Source organism: Sander vitreus, chromosome 1 (genome assembly GCF_031162955.1).
Source record: "Sander vitreus isolate 19-12246 chromosome 1, sanVit1, whole genome shotgun sequence".
NCBI classification, from domain to species: domain Eukaryota; kingdom Metazoa; phylum Chordata; class Actinopteri; order Perciformes; family Percidae; genus Sander; species Sander vitreus.
The window spans coordinates 18,771,915-18,790,867 of record NC_135855.1 but is presented as its reverse complement, the minus strand read 5'-3'; the positions used below and the strand labels follow the sequence as shown (position 1 = coordinate 18,790,867).

Below are 18,953 nucleotides of genomic sequence, written 5' to 3'. Positions count from 1 at the left end.
GAGAGAGAGAGAGAGAGCGAGCGAGGTTGTTCTTAAGCTATTAGACACTCCTTTTTTCATTACCTCCATTTCTCCCACACACAAGGCAAATAAAGCAGGTAAGAAGCAATCTCTTAGAATTGACATGCAAATGATTTAAAGCATTTTTTTTTAACAATGACTTTAGAAATACAGATAGATAATAAATCCTAAACTTTTTGGTTACTGTAGATTCTAGAAACTTCATGAGCTTTTAATCAGGGAACCGCAACTGCTGCTATCAGTCATTTTGGCACAGGTTAACAGCGCTGCTACTGAAGGTGTGTTCATTAACACAGGCGTGTTTGCATGCATGCTGTTCTCATTCCAGCTGCACACAAACAGGCCCTGTCTAGATGTACATTCAGGCAGGGCCCTGGGGCCACAGGAAGAAATACCAGATTCCTTTCTCTGTAATCATTGTTAATACAAAACCTGACACAAGTCCTGTAAGTGTGTGTGTGTGTGTGTGTGTGTGTTTGTATTAATAAGCTTGTGGGGACAAAAATATGGGTACCTTGTGTGTTTAACCATTAGAGTTTCTAGGTAAAGGGAAGGTAAACATGTGGTTAAGGTTATGGTTAGTCTCCAGGATCCAACGCAATGTCCTCTTAAGTGACAAGTGTGTTTAGAGTGGTCAAAGAGATATGACAGATTGCAGCACTACCCTCACTTTACAGTGAAATCTACAGTTATTTTAAAGCTGCAACATAGAATAGTTATCAGCAATGAAACAAAACTGAGCAAGTGTAAGGAAGGAAGTCTGTGGTCAGTGTGTAATGTAGAAATCAGCCTGTCTGCGTTTTAGGCAACTGGCATGTGAAATTCATATGCAATCATGCATGTTACACCTTTTCCATCTTTGACAATGGTAAGGCTTTAATTTTATATTTCTAGTCCAATTTCAGAAGAGAAAAAATAGCCACAGAATCTATGTAACTGTACGGAAGAGGATTGGGGCCACGTGAAAAAATTTATTGAGTTCTGAGTTTAAAGTCAAATTCTGAGAATAAAGTCAGAATTCTGAGAAAAAAAAGTCAGAATTCTGAGAAAATATTAAGATATATGTGACTTAAATAGATGTCTACTGTGTTTCAGCTCATCACCTCAATGGCCAATATGAATGGGACACAGTCGCCTGTCCGACTTCTAACCAGCCCGAACACCTCCACCAGCTCTTGGCAGGAGGAGGCAGGCAGAGGAGTCCACATGGCAGCTACTCTGCTCATCTTCCTGGTGAGAAATTCTTTATGGCTCCAAAGCCAGCCTGTGCCATACATAGTGTACACTATCACTGCACATAGAGCTGGAAACGTCAACAAATGGGCTAAGTTAAGGTATATAATAATAGTTGGGATTAGAGCTTGGCAATAAGGACCAAATCAAATATCACAATATTTTTGACAAAATACCTCAATGTCGATATTGTGGCGATATTGTAGTGTGTAGTGTGACTTTTGATGCTTTCACAAAATATTAACACAATGAGTTTTGATAAATAATGACCAATAATGTGGATACAATGACTGAAGTGACAAAGTGGGTAAAGGCAAATAATAGAAAAGCTAGAACAGTCTAGTAAGTTCAGAAAATGACATCACTTTACCGTAATGCAGCCTCTAAAACCAGGAAAAGACCACTTGTGTAATATCACGATATTCAAAATTTAAGACGATATCTAGTCTCATATATTGATGTCAATATAATATAAATATATTGCCCAGCCCTAGTTGGGATCATCTGTTGATTATGAGGTTTGAGGGCCACATACACAACCTTGTTTAGGGCCACTGAATGACTGTCAGCTTGAATTTACGTAAGTCCTTGTATGTATGCCCATAGCAAAGGAAAATTCAAGATTAGATCTCCTATATCACATCACAAAAATTAGCACTAGTCAAGACCAATGGAAATTGTGTGCATTTGCACATATGCATGGTTCAGTCTCACAGTGTGAGTTCTTTAAATGTTCTTACTGGTGTCTCTTTTCTATCTCAGCTAAAAGAAAATAAAGAGTAGTGCAAGCTTTCACATGAGTCTCAATATGATACCAAACAAGTGGATGCAATACCTCAATTATATGGATCGTTAGGAGAAGTAACTCAGACACAAATGAGCACAGAATGATTAAAAAATGAGAAACTCCAGTTAGTCTCACAACATCGGAATGTACAACAGATTATTTCCCAGGTGCGCTCCAAACAAATTTGAAAGAAAATAGTTCTACATTTTGGGAAATACTCTTTTCCACATTTTTTTTGTTGAGAGTTTGATGAGAAGATCAATACCACGCTCTTGGTAAATATATAGCTGGAGCCACAAGCCAGTTAGCTTAGCTTAGCATAATGACTGGAAGCAGAGGGCTAGCCCGTCTTTTTCCTTGTTTGTTTAAACTGCACCAAAATGTGTAGTTTAAAAAACAAAAAGCTGTGGTTTTACAGGTGTTATGTGTAAGACTATTTCTTGGCCAAGAGCAGTGATTTCCTGGAGTCTGGCCAAAAAATAGTCTGGCACATAACTCCCTTATGGAAGCACACCTTGTCATTTTTATACGTTGGTTTTTGGAATGAGATATAACGTGTTCATTAGTGATCTTTAGAGGAGCTGGTTGATGGATGTTTATGCCTTTGGACAGAGCCAGGCTAGCAGTTTCTAATTAGCCAATTTGCTTAGTTTCAAAACTAAGCTAATAGACCTTTTTTCACGGCAGACATGTTGACATGTCCTAGTAGGAAAAGCACAGGTTTATTCAAAACCATTAATGATGGCTGCATTCCACGTAGGAGAGGCCCTGGTATTGTGCATGCTGACTCACTGAAATAGCTTACTGGGACACTTGATGGAATTGAGCCATCATTAAGTCAAGACAAGTCAAAATGTCTGCTGTGAAAAAGGTCCATTGGCTGTAGCTTAATAAGTGCATTTCCCTGAATGTGTATTGCTTTAAAAGTATGGCATCCTGAATGAATAGTTCTCTTGGCGTCTCAAGGTGGGCGTTCCTCTTAACGGGCTGGTGGTCTGGGCACTTGGAATGCGGCATAATCGTCACCTGGTGCGCAGAGGCAGCGGTGAGGAGACACGTGCTGCCAACAGTTTCCGTATTTATGTCCTGAACCTGGCCCTGGCTGACCTGGTGCTGCTCCTGCGTAGCCCCCTCATGTTGGGCTACGTCGCTTACGGCTACAGCTGGCCGTTTGGTCACGTCTTCTGCCAACTGGTTGTGTTCCTGCGAGGCCTGGGGTTATATGCCTCCGCTTTCCTCCTCTGTGCTGTGGCCCTGGAGCGATGCCTGTGTCTGCTGAGGCCTTTGTGGGCTCGACTGCGACGCCCCTACTGGGCTGTTCCTCTGGCCTGTGGCATCCTATGGCTGATTGCCACCATCTTGTCTGCCCCCTACCTCCACACTGCCAGCCTGACGGAAATTAATGGGACATACCAGTGCCTGGAGAGTGGGAAGTTTGACATGGCGCTGTTTGTCACAGAAACAATAGCAGGTTTCATCTTGCCCTTGCTGGTGTTCTTGGGAAGTAACCTGGCTGTTTTGCTCACCATTCAGCAAGCAGTACTACCCTCAACACCCACCTCCTTCACCCCTTCAACTGCTCGCAGGATGACCAGGATGTACCACGTGCTGTTTTTCACCATGCTTCTCTTCCTCACCTGCTGGGTGCCATATTTTGTTTGTCGGTTCCTGCTGGCCTTGGCCGAGGAGCGACCTGAATGGGCCACGCTGTATAATGGAGCACGTCGTGGCAAATACATATCTCTGTACCTGGTGTACATTAAATGTGCTCTTAACCCAGTGCTGTATGTGTTTGCTGCCCGAGGCTTAGGCCGTGCTATCAAAGCTTCAGTTGTCTCCACTATTGAAAGACTTTTCAACGACGACTCCATAGATTCTATACGAAGGAAGTCACTTAAGAATTCACTGAAAAACTCACAGATGTAGTAGAGAGGTCAACAATGGTTTTAAATTTGGAGTAGTTTTCTATATTAAAATCATTAATTCCTTTGATTTTTGAAAAATATGGCTTTTGAATGGTTGGTTTCTCCATTAGTGCAATTGTGAGCTGTGTGAAAGCAAAGTATGTGATTTAGGCCAATGTTTTCCAAATGGGTCTAAATGCCACAGCAAATGGAGAAATAGGTGATTATTATTAATAGTATATTTCCCATATATAGAGATGTAATGTTGACAGATTGGACCATAACTTAAGAGTGATCGCCAATGGAGGATGATTGGCTTGAATCAGTTTGATGCTTGAAATGCTTCTGCTGCAGCACGTTGAAGGCAGAGTCATAATTGGGCGTAAAAATGAATTCATGAATCATCTTGTCTAGTTAGTTCATGGGCAGGGAACACCTTCATGGTAAACAAGCCAAAAGTGAACATAGAACTATTTCAGTGTTAGTTTCCTGGCCCCCAGGGTAACTTTTGTCACATGGAAGCATGTATTATCTCAGTATGGTCCGAGGAACGGAAAGTTCTTGGTCTCTTATCTGTATCAGCAGTGACTCATATCAAATAATCTGCTGAACTTAAGCTCAAGATGTCCAAAACAATAAACTATATCTCTTTTACTAGTTGTACCTATTAAACCAATGACTGTATCTATGTATATAGGCTCTTAAGAGGACTGAAGCATAACATGCTGCGCAGGAAGTAAATATGTTGCACCTTCTTTAGCTCATTGTGAATGTACCTATGTCTGACTAGACTGCATGGATAGCTTTATTACTTTTTTTTGTTTATAAATGCACGACCTTTCCGTCATTGTTGAGGAAAGGGACGAAACTGTTAGTAGCACTTTACGTTTATTTTCTTTCTACTTCAAAACACGAAATGTTTTAATGTCTAATTACATCTGTTCATTCACAATTCATACTTCTACGTCTATAGCATGCACTCAGGTCTTCAAGGACCAACAGATGAATTTGAATTATTGTTTTACAAACATTTAGTCTTTATTTGCAAGTATAGTATTTCTTTAATGTAGTTTGTGTTCTGGTATTTAGGCTCAAACGACGACAGACAAGTCGGATATCTGAACTTTCTGACAAAAAAAACAACAAATGCATCCACACTGCAACAGTCAATTTAATTATAATGTTCATCTAAAATAGAACTGTTGAAAAGGCACCCTGGTAGCTGAATGTTAGAATACAAATGTATATTGTATGTGGCGTTTTCTTTTGCGGGGTGTAATAATCCACCAAAACAAGTTCATTCCCAAGATTATTTTGAAGAGCAACGATTGCCGTCTGCCCCGGTGTCTTCCTGTTTTTTAGTACTACTACTGTTGCTGCCAAAGTTGGACATTTTCTAATTCTTCACATAGTGGCTGCAATTGTTTTCACTAAATGGGTATCGCAGGTTATTGCAGTAATATTTTCCTGTACACCAAAGCTCCAAATAATGTGTGCACACTTGCAAACTTCTTTAAGTGTCCCTTTAAAAAAAAAAAAAAAAAAAGATTTCAGACCTGCGTAAGCAGAGATTTGGTGAGGTACCCGTCTGAACAAGGTGCACCACTGATCGGGTTGAAGAGCTGATCGGCATGCCTGTGTGCCTGTAGAAGCAGCGCCTGGGCATCCTGAATGGCCTCTGGTTGCTGCAGGATTTCTCCCAGTTTCTGGGCAGCGGTCTCAGAGTCACTGTCTGGTATAATTTTTCTCAATCGAGCCTGAGGGACACAACAAATGTTGAGCACTGCTGTGTGATTTTGTGTAAATGTAAAGTACTATGACAGTGTTTTGTAAAATGTTCTCAGGAGACTTAAACAACAACAAAGCCTATCCTGTAGTTGATAAGACCAACCAAGACCATAGAGAAACACCACGTCACACTCGATCTGTGCCTTTCGTGATACAGTTTTCACCATTCACACTTTCACAATATTACAAAAAGGTTGCACAACAGAGAACATGTACAGACTGTCCTGTAACTTTCGTTAGAAAGTGCCCATTCAGATATTTTGACCACATCTTACTCCCAAGAAACGTAACTGAACAATATGAATTCTTATGAAAACAGCTATTGTGCAATAGGGACGAGTCAAGCTAAAACTAGATTTTGTGTAGGTGTGTTTTGTGCACCACCCATGTTCACCTCTAATGTTGTTTCATCTTTTTGTGGAGGTAGAGGGTGAAGGTTGAGATGTGCTTGTTCAGCTATTAGTAAGACCTGTGTGAACAAACACAGACAGGAAGAACAAGATGCATGAGTACCAATGTATATTTATCTCTTTCTCTTACAAAAGTAACATTTTTCAAAAAGTACAGTGAGAACGATGAAAATCTCTGCTTTGATATGGTTCAAGTATATCATATAAACTGATAACAGACATTTCCTGTATTTACTGCTCAGACCTATTTTCTTAAGAATACACCCATTATGTCAGCTTCCACATAGCAGACACATTTCACCATGCTGTTCAACTGAACCAACAAGAAGTGGATAGACTCACTAATGCAAACAGGCTGATATTTGTGTGGAGAAATGCAGTTCACCACTTCTCTTTCTGGGTCATCTCAATTCTGATGTCTTTGGTAATAAAATGGCCTGTAAAGCGTGGTAACATTTCAAAGACACTTTTGTCAGACTTAATAAATATTTGGAAATTACTAAAAACCTTACGAACAATAAAACATGTTCGCCAGAGTGTTTTGGCAAAAGCGACATTATGAAAATAATGTGGCAAGGCAGATTTTGCCTTTTGACAATGACTCTCTCTCTTCCAAAACTTATTTTATTTAAAAACATATACGTTTACACATGATGTCTGCATGTTTGAGTGTCGAGGGATTTAAAAGATGATCGTTTGGAGAGTGTAGTAGACCAATAGAGGGATGGAGAAGGATGAATCAAGAGGATGCGAGAGCAATACATTTAAGACATTTGTGTTTTATGCTTGATGATGACGACAACATTAGGTTAAATAGCCCTTTACAAGCTCGTCTGAAAACAGACAAAGAAACTCCTACCTCACATTAACTAATCAACGGCACGTGTGAGTGTTTGCACCTCTTTAGCTTTCTCGTCCTCCTCCTCCACCAGGTCTCTCAGCATGCCGGCTGCGTGCTGTAAAGAGACCGTCTGCTCGTCGGTTTTCTCCAGAGCACGGACCACAGCCCTCAAGTCTTCCTGGAAACCCAGACGCCACAATGAGACATCACGCAACACAATTACAGAGACCATTTGCTTAATTATAAAGCAGATTAGGGGTGGGCGATATATATATATATATATAGATATATATATATATATATCTCAGGATATTTCAGGGTACATCTGCGATAATGATATTCTTACGGAGCCCCTAAGGGGACATGAGCAAAAAAAAAATCTAAAGTTTATTTCATGTGCTCACACGAAACTTTCATGTGCGCACGCAAAACCTAAAGTTTAGTTTCATGTGCGCACATGAAAGTTTCGTGTGAGCACATGCAACTAAACTTTAGATTTGTTTTCACGTGCGCCACTTTGAAACCCATTTGCCGCTGTTATGAACAGTACCAGTGCCACAGTCAGCAGCACTGCAGCAAAGAACTCCGGTTAGAAAGGATGGCGGCTAAAGACGAGTTTATATAGATGCCAAGAGGCTTCAATTTGTCATAAGAGTCAACTAGGGTGACCAGACGCACCGAAAAATTCGGGACAGTCCCGAAATCCAAGCAGTTGTCCCGAATCCTGCCCTAATTGTCCCGAAAATTAGAGCAAAGTCTCAAGAGCAGACTCTCGAGTAGTTATAGTCTGATAGAACATTAGGGGCGAATTTTGACAATAATTTGAAAAATAATCATTTGAAAAATAATAAATGTGGTATATAATGATGGCATGAGGCTGCTGCTTAAAATGCCACGATGGAGCAGTGCAAGCCAAATGTTTGTAAGTGTTGATGTATCCACCTGTCCTGCTGTACTGAGGAATCTCATGTACAGATGTATGTGTAGACTAACTGAGTCATTCAACAGCATAATTGCAACACTAGTGAAATCTGCAATGAGTGCGGTTAGGTTCACTTCGAGATTGTGGAACCATTGGCGTTTTAGTCTATATGCTAATATCTGAATACTCTTTTTGTGTATTGTGTAACTTTGACTGTTGTAGTCATTTCTTATTGTGTTTTACCTTGTATTTGTCTGTCTTTTGCTATGTTTTATATTGTGCTATGGACTGTTTTTTTGTGTCCTGAATAAAGAATATGATGATGATGATGATGATGATGATAACACGCATTGCTATTTTTCATTCATTCATGTTGAAATGGAGGCTCAGGCTGGTGTCCCGCCACCCGATGAACACGTAGCTAAAAAGCAAAAACGTCTCTGCAGGTACCGGGGGGACTGGGTAGGGAAATACCCCTGGATTACTGCAGTTTTACGTGATGCAAACAAAGCGTTTTGCAACGTATGTAGGAAGGAAGGTATTTCTGCTGAAAATGTGAAGCAGAAACGCTTAATGTCAGATAATGTACATAATAATTGGACGTTGGGTTCGATTTTTTGACTGTTTTCAGTGGTTATGATGAGCAATATGAGAGAGAAATTTGGTAATCATTGATCATTGTTTAGGTACATTAAACCACGTTAAGCGTGTTCACGTTAGGTGTTTTAGAATGTCGCGTTCAACACCCCTTTTCACGTTGAATTAATCGAACATCCTCTTTCCTTATGTTTAATCCATTCTCCTTGCATGTTGTGTACATCCACCTATATCCGTGGAGTTGGCCAGATGTTTGTAACTATTCATAAATAAACGTAATTGCCCGATCCAAATCGCTGTATCCCTTGCTCCGGAACAGATTACAAGACTTTAAAATCCGTTTTAAATGTCGTATCGAAACAATATAATGGTGACGACTTGCAAGCAAAGAAGCAATGTCCTTATAATGAAGACCTACAGTGGTGTGAAAAAGTGTTTGCCCCCTTCCTCATTTCCTGTTCCTTTGCATGTTTGTCACACTTAAGTGTTTCGGAACATCAAACCAATTTAAACAAAAGTCAAGGACAACACAAGTAAACACAAAATGCAATTTGTAAATGAAGGTGTTTATTATTAAAAGGAGAAAAAAAATCCAAACCATCATGGCCCTGTGTGAAAAAGTGATTGCCCCCCTTGTTAAAACATACTATAACTGTGGTTGTCCACACCTGAGTTCAATTTCTCTAGCCACACCCAGGCCTGATTATTGCCACACCTGTTCACAATCAAGGCATCACTTAAATAGGAGCTGCTTGACACAGTAAGGTCCACCAGAAGATCCTTAAAAGCTACACATCATGCCGAGACCCAAAGAAATTCAGGAACAATTGAGAAAGAAAGTAATTGAGATCTATCAGTCTGGAAAGGGTTATAAAGCCATTTCCAAAGCTTTGGGAATCCAGCGAACCACAGTGAGCCATTATCCACAAATGGCGAAGACATGGAACAGTGGTGAACCTTCCCAGGAGTGGCCGGCCGCCCAAAAATTACCCCAAGAGCGCAGCGACGACTCATCAAGAGGTCACAAAGACCCCACAACAACGTCCAAGAACTGCAGGCCTCACTTGCCTCAGTTAAGGTCAGCGTTCATGCCTCCACCATCAGGAAAAGACTGGGCAAAAAATGGCCTGCATGGCAGAGTTCCAAGGAGAAAACCACTGCTGAGCAAAAAGAACATCAAAGCTTGTCTCAATTTCTCCAGAACACATCTTGATGATCCCCAAGACTTTTGGGACAACATTCTGTGGACCGATGAGACAAAAGTGGAACTCTTTGGAAGGTGTGTGTCCAAGTATATCTGGCGTAGAAGGAACACTGCATTTCATAAAAAGAACATTATACCAACTGTAAAATATGGTGGTGGTAGTGTGATGGTCTGGGGCTGTTTTGCTGCTTCAGGACCTGGAAGACTTGCCGTGATAAAAGGAACTATGAATTCTGCTGTCTACCAAGAGATCCTGAAGGAGAATGTCCGACCATCTGTTCGTGTACTCAAGCTGAAAGCGAACTTGGGTTCTGCAGCAGGACAATGATCCTAAACACACCAGCAAGTCCACCACCGAATGGCTGAAGAAAAAACTAAATGAAGACTTTGGAGTGGCCTAGCCAAAGTCCTGACCTGAATCCTATTGAGATGTTGTGGTATGACCTTAAAAAGGCCGTTCATGCTCGAAAACCCTCTAATGTAACTGAATTAGGACAATTCTGCAAAGATGAGTGGGCCAAAATTCCTCCAGGGACGCTGTAAAAGCCTCATTGCACGTTATCGCAAACGCTTGGTTGCAGTTGTTGCTGCTAAGGGTGGCCCAACCAGTTATTAGGTTTAGGGGGCAATCACTTTTTCACACAGGGCCATGATGGTTTGGATTTTTTTTCACCTTTAATAATTAACACCTTCATTTACAAATTGCATTTTGTGTTTACTTGTGTTGTCCTTGACTATTGTTTAAATTGGTTTGATGTTCCGAAACACTTAAGTGTGACAAACATGCAAAGGAACAGGAAATGAGGAAGGGGGCAAACACTTTTTCACACCACTGTAGATTCAAATATAGTGCAACTAACGCCTGTACTGTAGTCATTTCTCTAGCTGTCACTGTCATGGCCCAGGCTACATCAATATACGACTTTCATGTGCTCACGTGGAAATTTTTTTTTTTTGCTCATGTCCCTTTGTCTTGATAATATTACAAAATACTAAACAATACTGTATTATTAATTTCAAGAACATAAAAATACAAAACACAAGTGTTATAGTTTTATATGTCAGCATAGACATTAACAGTTTCCTTCAAATATTGAGTAAGAACTAAAAACTAATTCTCTCTCAGTTCCTAAGTTTGGAAACAACAGTAACTCAGAGTGGGATTCAGATTCTTTATAAAATATAAATAGTACAACAAAGTGCACATCTAAACAGTTGCCAAAATGACAAGCAATTATGTCAACAAGTCGGAATACTGCCATTATCATAATATGATTTTTTTTTCTCCACATCATATCGTGATATAAAAAAATGATACCGGTATTCTCTTGAAAGATATGATACGGCACACCACTTCTACAGATAATTAAATACACAGATTTACATACACATTATGCCTTTTTCAAGGTAGTTGCACTCCATGGACTGTGTCACAGTCCGGCTGTAGCAACCTCCTCTGTCTACAGTGTTTCTCACCTCCAGAGTGCTCAGAGTTGTCTTTCCAACCACGGACTTCTTGGCCTCCTCCTGGCGGCGCTGAGATCGCTCCAAATCGTTTTGTTTCTGCACAGGAACTTTGAGCTCTGCACATTGAGCAAGAAACCTAAAAAAAATAAAATAAATCAAATGCAACTAAGACATGATCCTTGACAATCAATGCTTTTTTTTCTGTTCTATACTTTGAAATGCTTGAAGAGCAGACTGATTAGGGTTGGGTGATGAATTGATGCTCGTTTATCAACTTGTCTTTCACTGGAATCCTATCACGATATCACATATCAAGGCATCTTTTCACCTGCTCTTACTCGTTAAATGTGTAACTGGAGGGGTTAGTACAGATATAACCATTAGAAAGCAGGTTTAACCCTTGTGTTGTCTTCCCTTCAACCTTGAAAAAAACAAAAAAAAATTTTTTTTCTGACATTTTTGACGCCTTTTTTTCACAGTTTGTTTTTGCTTTTTCCAACATTTTAAATTTTTCTTCTACACATTTTCAGCGCTTATTTCTACGTCCCATATTTTCTGATATAAAACAAACATTAAAAACGGGTCAATGTGACCCGAGGTCAACACAAGGATTAAGCCATTTATTTACATCGTAATTTCTGACTTCTTGCTCACCTGGTTTTCATTATGTTCAGATGTTCCTGGCTCTCTTTGTTCTCTTTCTGTCTCAAAGCAAGAGTTGCTCTGTGAAAACAGAACAAAGCGTCCTTACAAAGTTGATTTTGACTACTATTCATTGGCAGTATTTGAAGAGCCTCCTAGTTTTGAGGGGAAACTGGTGGCTGCTTAAATGGGTACAATTACAGTCCAACCCATACTGGCTTTTTGAGGCTGAAAGCTATATTAATATTTGGGAGTTTTAAACCTGATAACAATACATCAACTTGGCAGTGCTCTCTGGTTAACAGACCATGTAAAGGTGACATTTCCCCAATTTGTTTCCAATGTATTGCATCAGTCCACATAAAGGCTACACCAATACCAACAGCTGGCCGGTTTATCCATTTAGCTCTTGGTACAATACATACATATGTCAGAACATTTACTCCCTGGCACTTTATTAGGTTCACCTTCTACCTAAAGCTTATAATGGCTAGAGGTGTTCATTCAACTGCATGTTTATTACTAAAGTCATAGATAGTGGTGTTTTTTTACTGAACTGTTACACACACAACTATTAACCGTTTGTAAATGGGGTGGGCACACAATTAGAAACACTACAACAAGTGTAATGCAGTCCAGTTTAACACCACTGCAAACTACAACCTCAATAATCCACTTTAATTAAATGAATACCTCTCTTACAGTGTCAATAAAAGTATTCAGCTGTAAATCAACACAGTGAAACTCACAGTATTGACAAGTCCATGATGTTCTCCAGAGCAGTGATTGAGGATCGTGGCATCAGCTTCCACTTGTCCTCACCTTTGACTTTCTTTGGGACCGAAGATGAGCCTTCAGCTTTTTCAGGACACAAACAGGAACAACACAAGAGAACAGAAAGTAACAACAGTGCGGTTGGCTCGCTTTGTGGTCCAACTCTTAAAGCATGCTGCATCCTTTCCCTGCATGATATAACATGTATAGCTACATCTGAAGAGGTAGGACACCGTAATAAAAAGAGCTGTTCTAACCTTTCCTCTTCTGTGCTGGTTTTGGGTGGGAGATCTTGCCATGTTTTTTTTCAGTGGGCGCTGGGTCCTATTAACACATTATTAAAGCGTGTGAAGCAACGTAAGGTCACAAGTTAACAGCAGACTGACAGAACTCTGCAGACACCAAGTCAACATCAGCTGTGTTTACCTTATCTTAACGTTACCTGATGCTCTGCCGCTTGTTGTTCCGTCGTCTGATCTCTTTTTTTCTTGTTTTTTAAGTTAGGTGCTTTCGATTCGGCCCGGTTAGAACCTCTTACTGGCTTCATATCTGCTAACGTTAGCTAGCTTAGTTAACGATAAAGTAGCTAGCTAATGTAACCCAATGTTTTTACGTAACGTTGTGGCTCACGTTAAACTAACGCAGCGAAATAAGACAACACTAGTGAAGCAACAATAAAACAGAAGCGTTCTTGTTGTACACCTTAAGACCTAAAACAAGTTATATAACGTTAAGACACAAATGCAGTACGCATCATTGCAAATTAAATCGCAAACTAGCTAGCTAGGTCTTAGACAAGTTAACAGTCGAGCTATTTTTCGCGCTGCTGTCTTCGAACAGTTTAGCGCACAATGCGCATGCGTAAAACGAGATGTGGGTTTTACCCGAAGTAGCGCTTGACAGGCTGTCAAGCTAAAATTACATTACCAGGGCCAAAAACACCACATAGGAATGCTTCCATGTTCAGAACTAAACTATTAATTCATTAACGAATCGGCAAATACAGCAGCCTTCCTTGAGATTATATATATATATATTTTTACAGTCACTGGAGGTAGTAACGCAGGGCATAGAGGCATGGATGTTTTAGCATAGAGGACTCTACTGCAGTGAAAGTTTTTTTTTCAAGATTTAGGGTACTTCTCAAAATGTACCTATTCATGATTTACCTAGTCTAAACCATTTCTGAATAAAACATAAGTGTCAAAATGTTGTTGCAACAAATACTTTCTAAGGGCAATCTGCACTAAGTAGACAGTAGTTTACAGTTTCATAGTATATGAATATGGCAGTACAGTGCCATATTCTTTGCATTTTTCATTTTTCTGGACTTTTGTCTTTCCTATTTTTTTCTTCTTATATATTACTTTATATTTACCAGTAAATTAACTAATCAGATTGGAATTCAAAATTAAACCTATAATCACTTAGTCTATTGATATCATTGTTATGTCTGTTTGGTTTCAGCTTCCAAAAAGGCTTGTGTGCCAATAGTATAGTATAGGTTTATAGTACAGGTGAGTAGTTGTCTGGCAACCACTTGTTGCAACGTGAATGCATTGAAAGGGGTGGGGTGGGGAGGTGAGGGTGGTGCCACATCTAGTGGCTGAACGTTATCAGAATCAGGTGTTGGGAATGTTGGGAATGTTATCAATTGCACCTTTAAATAGAACCGGGGATCTCCATTCAACCCATTATACAATTTACAATAAAGACAGTAAATACTTACGCAATCAACTATTTTCTGTTTTTTTATTTGTTTCTAATTTAGTGAATTCTGTAGAGTTGTTTTCACTTTTGTACATTTTGTTGCAGCTAATTAGACAGAGAGACCAAATCCAATATTTTCACAATTCTTGAGCCACCATGTGAAACCGATATACATAATCTAGTTTATTCATATTTTAAGCAGAAAAAGGAAATGATATCCCTTAAGTCAAATGTCAAAAATCACTGATACGTTTGCATTAAAAAAACAAAAATGAAAGAAGATTCCGAAATATAACTACACATTTTGGTTGCTTTTTCCCCGGTGTGGTCTGCATGGTGTTACAGGAGGACACTGTCGGTTTCTGTCCCTCAGGTCTGTCACACCCTCCATGGGAGGTGGAATTTGCCTGTGAAGCGTCCGTGGTTGTGCAGGTCAAAGGGGCTGAGCACCTTCCTGATACCCAGCATGTTGCTCTGCGCTATCTCCTTGAACGTCCAGGGATTCTGATTATTCTGCTCCATGTCAGCCTGCTTCTTGTGCAGAGCTGCTAGGCTCTCTCTGCTCATCACCTGAAATAAATACATAGGAATAACATATTGTAACGTGTAGACACCAAGAGGAAAAAAGATGTCAAAAGTGCAACCATTTCAAATCAATAACAAATTAAAGTGATAAAGTGTTGCACATAACATTTTAATTCCAACAATAACGCGTTAAAAGATTTAGCTTTTTATTTTTTGTCATTTGCAATATGTATGTAGTCATCACTTTTTGACCTCAGTACTTAAGTCGAGGATCGGTTTCCTATTCCGCAACAGGGCCTCTTTCACTCATGCTGCCAAACTTGCCTCGACAATTTTACCAATTGTTATCGCACCCCACCCCTATTGCATTAATGCAATCCATTACCTCAGTCTCGCCCCATTGCATATTTACACAGATGAACATCTTCACCTGCATTGCTATCATATTCTGTCCACGTTCTTTTGCACTATTCACCCAGGTATTGCTCAACTTTCACTCCTCCAACCTTTATTGTCATACAATTTTTTGTACACCAAAATTTACACTGTATACTGAATCTTTACTATGCCTCAGCATTTATATATATATTCTGTCTATTCATGTATACTGTGATATTACTGATCTACATCATCATCATCTAGACCACACTTTGTACCAACTGTATATTGACTCTTTACTACATCTCAGCATCTACATAGACTGTCTATTCATGCATATCGTGTTATTTCTGATCTACTTCACTACCTAGTCCACTATTTGCACTAACTGTATATTGACATTCACTACATTTCAGCATTTACCTAGACTGCCTATTCATATATATTGCGTTATAACTTATTCAACACCACTAACTAGATCATAATTTGCACTAATTGTTTTGGTTTTGTTTTCTTTGGCTCTTCACTACATCTCGGCAGTGTTATAGACTGTCTTTTCATGTATATTGTGTTATTACCATATTACTTTCGCATATCCTTCGTCTTACTTATACCTGACTTTGTAATGCCTACTTAATCGGCACTTTATGTAGCCTTTTGTATTCTGTATTCCTGTATTGTATTGAATGTGAAACTGTATGTTGTCCTGCACGCTTATGCTTTTCTTGGCCAGGTTGCCGTTGCAAATGAGAACCCGTTCTCAATGGTCTACCTGGTTAAATAAAGGTTAAATAAAAAAATAAAAATACTCAAATTACATTATTCAAAACTCTTTCAGAATGTATTCAAATTAAGACAGCAACTGGCTAAGTATATACCCACCTTGGCAGGGAAAGGTAGTTTCTTTGCCACTTCAGTCAAGATATGCTCAACCTCCCCCAGCTCCACCTTTCCTCCCACTTCCACGATTAAACGACCGTAGCGGACAGGTGTCACATAGTGGTCGATGGCTCCCTTGCCACCACCCATGCGCTGACCCAGACCTTTACGTGTGACAGGCTTATATGGGCCATTGATGCGCCAGCGGGCAAATGTAGTCCGAGAATCCATCTTGCGGTTGATGGTTAGACGTATCATCTCTATGTGACCCCAGTGAAGGTAGCCCCCTCCCATGGCCTGAGCATCAGAGAGAGAGAGAGAGAGAGAGAGAGAGAGAGAGAGAGAGAGAGAAAAGTCACTTTTAAATGCCATCGTTTGACTAACTATTGACTATCACTATTTTTCACTTGTGTGAGGAAGCAAGCTAGGTGGAAAGATAAAGTTGTTGGTGATTTCCCTAAGTCATAAGTGCTATTGTTCTTGACACAAGATTATATATATATATATATATATATATATAATATGTTGAATCACAGTTGTTATACAGACTAGCTGTCAGATATCCCCAAACTGCAGTGTTTACAGAACATAAATGCACTTACCACTAGAGCTGTAACAATTCAAATTTTTATTTTTGGGCATTTCTGCCTTTATTTGATAGGAAAGCTGAGATATGAAAGGGGAGAGAGAGGGGGGAAGACATGCAGGAAAACAGTCACAGGTCGGATTCGAACCCTGGACCTTCTGCGTCGAGGCATAAACGTCTGAATATGTGCGCCCGCTCTACCAACTGAGCTATCCTGGCCACAACAAGGCCAAATTTTACTGAACAATTAATTGTCTCAGAAATAATTGTGATCAACAATATATGCGTCTCTTTTAGTCAAATTTTCAGACAAATTATACTTTTGAATGAATCCCAGTATACATCTTTTGGTTATATCACTGTCAGGTGAGCCAGATGTACAATTACAAGTATAAGTTACAAGTACACAGCCTATGAAGTAAACCACGCCTCTTTATTATCATAAAACAGTCTTTTTTTCTTAAAATCAATAATAAACAACAGTAGTACCCCTTAGGATCTTAGCTAGTTTTAGCAATTAATTGCGGTTAAACAACGAAACGGAGATTATGCAAAATATTATGATTAGACAATTATGTAATAATTGTTACAGGCCTACTCACCACGTCTTTTTTTCTTAAAATCAATAATAAACATCAACAGTAGTACCCCTTAGGATCTTAGCTAATTTTAGCAATTAATTGCGGTTAAACAACGAAACGGAGATTATGCAAAACATTATGATTAGACAATTATGTAATAATTGTTACAGGCCTACTCACCACAATAGCGTACTGTCCTGTGGTGAAGCCATTTGCTGCCCTCGCTGGGCCTTGGATATCTCGTAGCTTCTTCATCTCTTTCTTGGCCTTTTTAAAGTTAGGCACCTTGTTCATAAACTTCAGTTTGGGTTTCTCTGGCAGCACCAAATCTTCAGAGATAAAAACAAGAATGAGGAATCATAAAAAGGTGTCTACTTTCCTACCACAGACTCATACATCACAATACTGCACTAAGTGCAACTTGCACAAACAATGGTTTTACTTTACATCTTTATAAATATTTTTTAAGTAGTTGTACATTTTTATTCCCAACTTGTATATGTTTGTACATTCTTTCCTTTGTATTTTTTAATCTTTATTTTTTTTTTATATTTGTTCTTGTATTCTATCCTATTTATTATTTCTTGTATATTCTGTATGTGTGCTGTGTGTCTGATATTTTGTTGCTGTTGCACTGAAATTTCCCAATTTGGGATCAATAAAGTCTATCTAATCTAATCGAATCTAAACAACATACAGAATTAGACAAACATTCTAACAATCCAAAGACTGGACCATGGACAAGAGGCCTTAAGAACTCTATATGGAGTGGTTTTTCCTCACATCTTCCCCTCTACTGTATACATGCATAAATATAATGTTATGCGTTTCATAAAATAATATAGAAACAAAAAAATTGGAAATTGCTTAAAAACACACAAGACAAAGACAAACAAAGAATGATTACCACTGTAGTCTGGAGGGATTTCATGTGTCTTCAGGCCAGCAGCTAGGACTTTCAAGTGGCTGTGTAAAAGACCTGTGGGACAATAGGGCACAATACATTATTGCCATATATTACTGCTAATATAGTACTACTAAATGTAAATGTGCACATTTGAACAAATGTCTCTTCGAGCCAAACGCAGAGAGAGAGAAACTAGTGATTTTATGAGTTATTTTCTGGTATTTCCATTTGAATAGAATAAACCCCATTTGGGTGTACAGTGGCGTTGTAAACAAAAGTAAGACTTGTCTAAGTCTGCATTATGTTTTTCAGTTTAAGGAGACAGTAGTTGTTCAATTATTGACTATTATTGCTCTACATGTTGATGGCTGATATCCTACTTCAATAATTGTTTGAATTTTAAGTTGTTTTTGAGGTGACTAGCTATATAACATGTCCAGAGACTAACGTTGCAAGTTAAAAAAAAAAAAATATATATATATAATGTTGGCAATCTCAGAAAATGTGAATCTAACGTTAACTGTTAGCTAGCTAACTTGTGTTAACGTTAATGTTACCTTGTTGGTGACCGTGGGTTCTACAGATACCGGCCAATCCGCCGACAGCAGCCTTGATGAAGGAAAACATGATGTTAACGTTGCAAAAGACACTATAAACACCAAACTGTCACTTCGTGTGGTCGACGTACGAACATTTCAAGGTGGTTAACTAGCTTTTTCAACTGCTATGAACACCATGCTCTGTACAAGGTCGGTGCCATTGCTGTGTTGCTTGCTTCTTTATTATTGCCAGAAGAA

General features: G+C 39.2%; 3 protein-coding genes across 3 annotated transcripts; 1 reads left to right on the top strand and 2 right to left on the bottom strand.

The window, feature by feature from the left end:
• LOC144515767 (prostaglandin D2 receptor 2) lies at positions 1-8,241 on the top strand. Its single transcript, XM_078246876.1, has 3 exons — positions 1-98; positions 1,117-1,254; positions 3,008-8,241. Exons 2-3 carry the CDS (start codon positions 1,129-1,131, stop codon positions 3,965-3,967), a joined length of 1,086 nt encoding a protein of 361 aa, XP_078103002.1. The 5' UTR covers positions 1-98; positions 1,117-1,128; the 3' UTR covers positions 3,968-8,241.
• cenpq (centromere protein Q) lies at positions 5,099-13,450 on the bottom strand. The gene is made up of 8 exons (XM_078246887.1): positions 13,033-13,450; positions 12,848-12,914; positions 12,566-12,674; positions 11,829-11,897; positions 11,184-11,310; positions 7,043-7,162; positions 6,128-6,202; positions 5,099-5,702 (listed from the first exon to the last, which is right to left on the bottom strand). Exons 1-8 carry the CDS (start codon positions 13,135-13,137, stop codon positions 5,496-5,498), a joined length of 879 nt encoding a protein of 292 aa, XP_078103013.1. The 5' UTR covers positions 13,138-13,450; the 3' UTR covers positions 5,099-5,495.
• Positions 13,451-14,328: 878 nt separating this feature from the next.
• mrpl16 (mitochondrial ribosomal protein L16) lies at positions 14,329-18,953 on the bottom strand. Its single transcript, XM_078246864.1, has 5 exons — positions 18,714-18,953; positions 18,157-18,228; positions 17,430-17,578; positions 16,086-16,379; positions 14,329-14,870 (listed from the first exon to the last, which is right to left on the bottom strand). The coding sequence occupies exons 1-5, from the start codon at positions 18,781-18,783 to the stop codon at positions 14,679-14,681; spliced, it is 777 nt and encodes a 258-aa protein (XP_078102990.1). The 5' UTR covers positions 18,784-18,953; the 3' UTR covers positions 14,329-14,678.